The 6,392-nt window shown below is 39.1% G+C and overlaps 1 protein-coding gene across 2 annotated transcripts; it reads left to right on the forward strand.

The window, feature by feature from the left end:
* The first annotated feature begins 288 nt into the window (after positions 1-288).
* LOC122281654 (pentatricopeptide repeat-containing protein At5g61990, mitochondrial) lies at positions 289-5,340 on the forward strand. Of its 2 annotated transcripts, none has more exons than XM_043093358.1 (3): positions 289-955; positions 1,107-3,939; positions 4,755-5,340. In XM_043093358.1, the coding sequence occupies exon 2, from the start codon at positions 1,119-1,121 to the stop codon at positions 3,894-3,896; it is 2,778 nt and encodes a 925-aa protein (XP_042949292.1). In that variant the 5' UTR covers positions 289-955; positions 1,107-1,118; the 3' UTR covers positions 3,897-3,939; positions 4,755-5,340. The 2 variants fall into 2 exon arrangements, with proteins under 2 accessions (XP_042949292.1, XP_042949293.1); XM_043093359.1 differs by lacking the exon at positions 289-955 and having other exon boundaries at positions 1,245-1,388; positions 1,531-3,939.
* Positions 5,341-6,392: the final 1,052 nt, after the last annotated feature.

Consider the following 6,392-nt stretch of genomic DNA (forward strand, 5'->3'; position numbering starts at 1 on the left):
TTATAAAAAGAAAAAAAGAAAAGAAAAGAAAGAAACTTAACTGATCCAAACGTGATACATTGAGTTTGTGGATTAATTTGTGGGATCTTTTGTGTCACTACTCTCTAGTGATTTTCTTTTAAAAGAAAAGCTTTAGACCGGATGGGTGTGAATTAATTTTTCACACCAGCAAATAAACACATGCCACATAGGCATTTCCAACAGGTCAAGAATGAACTTGTATACATTGAAGCTTTCTTTCTTTCTCCCTCTCCCTCTCCCTCTCCCTCCCATTTCCCCATTTGCACTCAACGAAAGCCTAAAAAAAAATCGAAAGCCCTCTCCTCCTTTCTCTCTCTCTCTCTCTCCCTTGATGCCAACGGCATAAGTACCAAAAATAAACAGACGTCGACAGACTGAAACAAGAAAGCCAACCCTTAAACATTCTTGGCCCCCACATCTCTCCCAGTATCATCAACTGAGCAACTAAAGCACGAATAAACATAATTGTTATCACCCAAATCACGAAAATCTTCATTTTAGGCCTCAATACCCTCAAATTCCTTTGACTTTTCAACCTTCACCCCACTCAAAAACTTGAATCCCATCTTGCAATCCATGACTACACTTCCCATACTTTCTTGTCATTATTTCACTTTTAATATGACTGAGTTCAAATTATTTGTTCTAAGAATGTTTGTAATTTTTTATCATCTATCTGATTTATAATGAAATCATTACAGATACAACTAAATATCTGATTTTTCTCTCCTCAATTTAACTTTGAGTACCTATGTTGTCAGCGTGAAGGAGAGAGGGAGAGAAAAAGGAGAGGGCTAACTTCTTTGAGTTTTTTCTTTGAATGCAAATGGAGAAAGGGAAGGAAGAGTGAGAGGATGAAAGAGGAAATATTCAGCATATGCAAATTCATTCTTGAGCTGTTAGAAATGCTTACGTGACATGTGTTTATTCGCTGGTGTGAAAAATTAATTCGCTATAAGCTTTTCTCTATTACTGGTTATCAAGCATTATAATATCTTTTGGGCTTGCCTAATCCAACTGGCCCAACTTCCTTACAGAGTATAAGTACATAATACATATTGTCCCTCTGCGTTTTTTTTTATCAGGTCAGGAAGAAAATGGGTCTACTTTCTCGGAGAAACCTCCTTGCATTTGCACTCCGAAATCGAAATGTTGTCGCAGAAGGTCGACCATCAAGAGTTAGTTTTGTTTATCCCAAATCCCTTAGCCTTTGCACCCCGCAGACCTCAAAACAGAATGAAGAGCTCACGATCAAAGAAATCTCCGGCTTTCTCAAACAAAGCAACTGGCAGTCCCTCATGGAATCGTCAAATATACCCAAGAAGCTGAACCCAGAAGTGGTTCGGTCCGTTCTTCAACATAACCGGGTGAGTGACCCCAAACGCCTCCTTCATTTTTTTGATTGGTCCGCTTCTTTGATGGGCGTTCCTCAAAATCAGTATTCTTTCTCGATTCTTGCAATTGCTCTATGTAATTCGAGGCTTTTCTCCCATGCTAATGGCATCTTAGAGCGAATGGTGGGAACCCGGAAGCCGCCGTTGGAAATTCTTGATTCCATTGTTACTTTCTATGTAGAATGTGGTGGGTCTAATGTGGTGGTTTTTGAGATTTTGGTGAATGCTTATAGGAAAGTGGGGATGTTGAATGAGGCTGCTAGCGTGTTTTTGGGAATTAAAAATGATGAGTTTTTGCCTACTCTGGTGTTTTGTAATTCTTTGTTGAAGGACTTGGCAAAGTGTAATAGGATGGAGTTGTTTTGGAAGGTTTATGATCGGATGTTAGAGGCTAAGATGAGTCCTGATGTTTATACGTATTCTACTGTGATAAATGCGCATTGTAAGGTGGGGAATGTTGAAGAGGGTAGGAAGGTGCTATTTGGTATGGAGGAGAAGGGCTGTAGTCCTAATATGGTTACCTACAATGTGGTGATTGGAGGATTGTGCAAACGTGGGGCTGTTGATGAGGCTCTTGAGCTGAAGAATCTCATGGCTGGGAAGGGGTTGGTCCCAGATGCCTATACTTACTCTATACTTGTCGATGGGTTTTGCAAACAGAAAAGGTCAGAAGAAGCAAAGTCGATATTGGAAGAGATGTTTGGTATGGGTTTACATCCTGACCACTTTACCTACACTGCTTTGGTTGATGGGTTCATGAAACAAGGTAAGGTAGAAGATGCCTTGAGAATCAAAGATGAGATGGTTGCCCATGGAGTAAGCTTAACTTTGGTAACATATAATGTGCTTGTCGGTGGGTTCTGTAAGGTTGGTGAGATGACGAAGGCCAGAGCTCTCATGAATGAGATGAGTGTGATGGGAATAAAACCAGATACTTATACTTATAACTCTTTAATTAGTGGGTATTACAAAAAGAAAAATATGGTTGAGGCTTGTCAACTTCTTCTTGAGATGAAGAAGTGGAACTTGGCACCCACAGTTTTCACTTATGGTGTGATAATAAACGGCCTATGCCATTGTGGAGATCTGCAAGCGGCTAATGGTGTTTTGGAGCAGATGATTGCTGGGGGTTTGAAACCAAACGCTGTTCTATTCTCAACTCTAATCAAAGGTCATGTGCAGCAAAGTAGATTTGACGAGGCAATAACAATATTAAAAGGAATGAAGGAAAAGGGTGTTCTGCCTGACATTTTTTGTTATAATTCTCTTATAATTGGCCTCTGCAAGGCCAAAAAAATGAAAGATGCTAACAATTTCTTGAATGAAATGATCGAGAGGGGTCTTAAACCTAATGAATATACATATGGGGCTTTCATCGATGGATATGCTAAGGTAGGGAATATGCAATTAGCATACGGTTATTTCATAGAAATGCTAGGTTGGGGTATGGCGCCCAATGATATCATCTGCTCGGCCCTGATTGATGGGCACTTTAAAGATGGTAACGTAACTGGAGCTCTTTCTGCATTTCGATTATTACTTGGTCAAGGGATCATCCCAGATATCCAGACTTATAGTGTGCTCATCCATGGTCTTTCTACAAATGGGAAAATTGAGGAAGCAATGGAGGTTTTATCTGAAGTCCTTGACAAGGGTCTGGTGCCAGATGTTTTTACCTACACCTCTCTCATTTCTGGATTCTGTAAGCAAGGTGATTTAGACAGAGCTTTTCAACTCTATGATGAGATGTGCCAGAAAGGCATCACTCCAAACATTGTTACTTATAACTCCTTGATCAATGGACTTTGCAAGTCAGGTGACATGGAGAGAGCTAGGGAACTGTTTGATGGAATCTCAAGAAAGGGTTTGTCTATGAATGCTGTGACCTATGCTACAATTATAGATGGGTACTGCAAATCTGGAAATTTAGCTGAGGCATTTCAATTAATGGATGAGATGCCATCAAGGGGGGTTCCACCTGATCGTTTCATCTATTGTGCCCTTGTTGATGGGTGCTGCAAAGCAGGAAACACGGAGAAGGCCCTTTCCTTATTTCATGAGATGGTGCAGAAGGGCTTTGCTTCCACATCTTCTTTCAATGCTTTGATCGATGGCTTCTCCAAGTCCGGGAAATTGGTGGAAGCAAACCAATTGTTTGAAGACATGGTTGATAAGCATGTGACCCCAGATGATGTGACCTACACAATTCTGATCAATTCGCACTGCAAAGCAGGATTAATGAAGGAAGCTGAGAAGCTCTTTCTGGAGATCAAAAAAAGAAATCTGAAGCCAAATATTTTAACTTACACTTTACTCCTGCGTGGTTACAACAACATAGGGAGCAGAGATAAGATGTTTGCTCTTTTCGATGAAATGGTGACAGCGGGGATTGACCCTGATGAAGTAATAAATGGCATGCTTGAGAGAATTCCATTGATATCTGAGGCTGCAAATACAGAGGCCATCTTCAACCGCAACTAGCCTGTTCATTGGTGGGGCGCTGGGCTGCTGGCTGCAAGATCTGGTATTCACACTGCAGCACTTGGGAATTATTCACATATTATTTTTGTGCTCAATTGAAATTGTGCAGTCAGATTCTCAGTTTTCTGAACTATTTGAGTACAAAAAATTTTCTGTAAATGCCTTTCCATTTCTTTTCTACTTAGATTTTGACCGATTCTGTCGAAAATGGTTCCAACTCATTTTGCATGTCCAGTTAGATGCAGTTCATGATGTTTTAGTTACCTCATCTTACACTCGAGCGCGCGCGCACACACACACACACACACACTCTCTCTCTCTCTCTCTCTCATCAGCATGAACATAATAACATACATATATAATCTTTAAAATCTTTATTTGTTTTTAGATCTTATTTTTATGTATTAGTAAGATCAAAGGTTTTGTTAATTATGTAACTCAATATCCAATATTTTTACTAATTGTACTACCTAGCACTTGAATAGATATCTGATAATGAAGATACAAATATTAGCAGTATCTTTGAAGAAGCTTTTGATTTTATCGATTATGTTGAACAAATAGGCGGGGGGTTCTAGTTCATTGCTTTGAAGGGAAAAGTAGAAGTGCCACCTTGGTGATGGCTTACTTAATGCTCAGAAGTAAGTGAAGAATATAGTCATGCATCTTAGAATATAATTTTGAGAATACCATTAACACATCTATCTTATGGTAGCCTTCAGACGCCACCTGGCAGCTGCCTTGTGCATCCATACGTGATATTGAAATATGATTGTGCGGATATCTGAAGGACTTGTCAAAAGTGTAGATATCTGAAGGGAGCTCTGTTTTTTAAAACTTTTATTTTCTGTGATGCAGGAACTCTACTAAAAGCATGGAATACCCTCAAACAAGTTCACCGCCAAGCCCAGCCCAATGATGGCTTTGCTAGGATCCTTTTGGATCTGGATAGGAAACTACATGGGACACAGCATCCATGGAATGGTGACAACGATAGCCAATGATGAAGGTTTGCCCCATTTGTGGGAAGCAGGTCGGTCTGAGCAGCAGTTCACTTGAGCTTCAATTGCAGAAATCACACGAAGCTTTCATCAGGAAGTGTGGACAGTGGCATGACCATGGAAATACAAAAGGATTTGACGGCACTCAAAATTTGCGGAGGTAAAAGGGGCAGTCTCACTTAGTAACCGATGAATCAGATTAGAAAATCCCTTAATAATCAGAGCTGAGCACATACAACTTCCAGGTGTAGGTGTAAACTGATGCTTTATATCCTATCCAGATATGTTGGAAGTGTCCCAAACGGGGTCGGCAGGTTTAGTTTTTTGTTCTGCATTGGTGCTTTGCAAATAATAAAGTATAGCCTCTTGTCTATATAGCTTGAAATTGATAATATTCTTGCATAAGGGCATTTTTTAATCTAATCATTTTCAAAAGTGCCCCATATTTTGCCCTAAATAGATACTCTTTATTTCAAGTTGAATGTAAAACATCCACGTCCAAGAGTGGTGGCTTAATGGTCCTTGTCCCTCGGTTACTCCCAAGAGGTTTGGCATGTACTAGGCCTTGTTTTTAAATTCGAATATAGATTCACCTCAAATGATTAGTATTAGCCTTTAAAGATATATTAAATTCCCTAGTTGAGATGGAGTCTAAGCTATGGCTCAAAATTGAATTGAGAGAGTGCTTGTGACTTCTTACCATCTAAGGTCCTGTTGCTCGATTTCACACAAGATTATCTTCTACCATGGCACGCTCAATTAATGCTGGTTTTAAAATTTCTTTTGGAAACTCATCAGCAATTGTCCAAAATAAATAAAATATAAAAACATCTTGTATTATATATTATATCGGAACAGCCACTTTCAACAAAAATTTCCATCTCGCAGTAACATTGTATTTAAGAATTATAATTGTTTTAGAAACAAACCTGATGTACTGGTATGAAAGCTGTGCAGCAGAAACAAGAGCTTCATCTGTGTAGTGAAGCTTGTGATGAATCTCATATCGCTCCCGAAGCCCCTTTAAAATCTGTGCATGGTTTCATGCACTGTTGGTTCAGGCACTTCGACTGAAATCGTCTTTCCAATTCTGGGTCCTCAAATGTGCTTTCTATGTTCATTTTTAGTGTTGTGGCTCCAATACACTGCCAGAAGAGATGAAACCGACCGAGACTTTCAGCTATACATCCAAGTTATACTTCTGTAAGCTAATCTGACAATACAAAGAGGCATTGAAGAATGTACATTGTAACAAATCCTTTTTTATTGTATTTATTAGGAGTGTAACTGATCCAGTTTAGACAAAATCTAGAACTGAATCAGAAATACTAATTTTGCATTTTTTAAAACCGATTGCGCATCGGTTACCTTCCTAAATCGGTACTTCCGGTTTTATCACTTCTAGTCCGGTTCGGTCTGATTTTTCAGTTTTACTATATTAAGTATATTAGTATTATTAATGTATTTATCAAAAGAAATATGTTGAGAATTTATT

This window comes from Carya illinoinensis, chromosome 11 (genome assembly GCF_018687715.1).
Source record: "Carya illinoinensis cultivar Pawnee chromosome 11, C.illinoinensisPawnee_v1, whole genome shotgun sequence".
NCBI lineage: Eukaryota > Viridiplantae > Streptophyta > Magnoliopsida > Fagales > Juglandaceae > Carya > Carya illinoinensis.

What these genes read in the sequence shown, in the direction of transcription:
- LOC122281654 (XM_043093358.1), top strand. Translation starts at nt 1,119, where the DNA reads ATGGGTCTACTTTCTCGGAGAAACCTCCTTGCATTTGCACTCCGAAAT.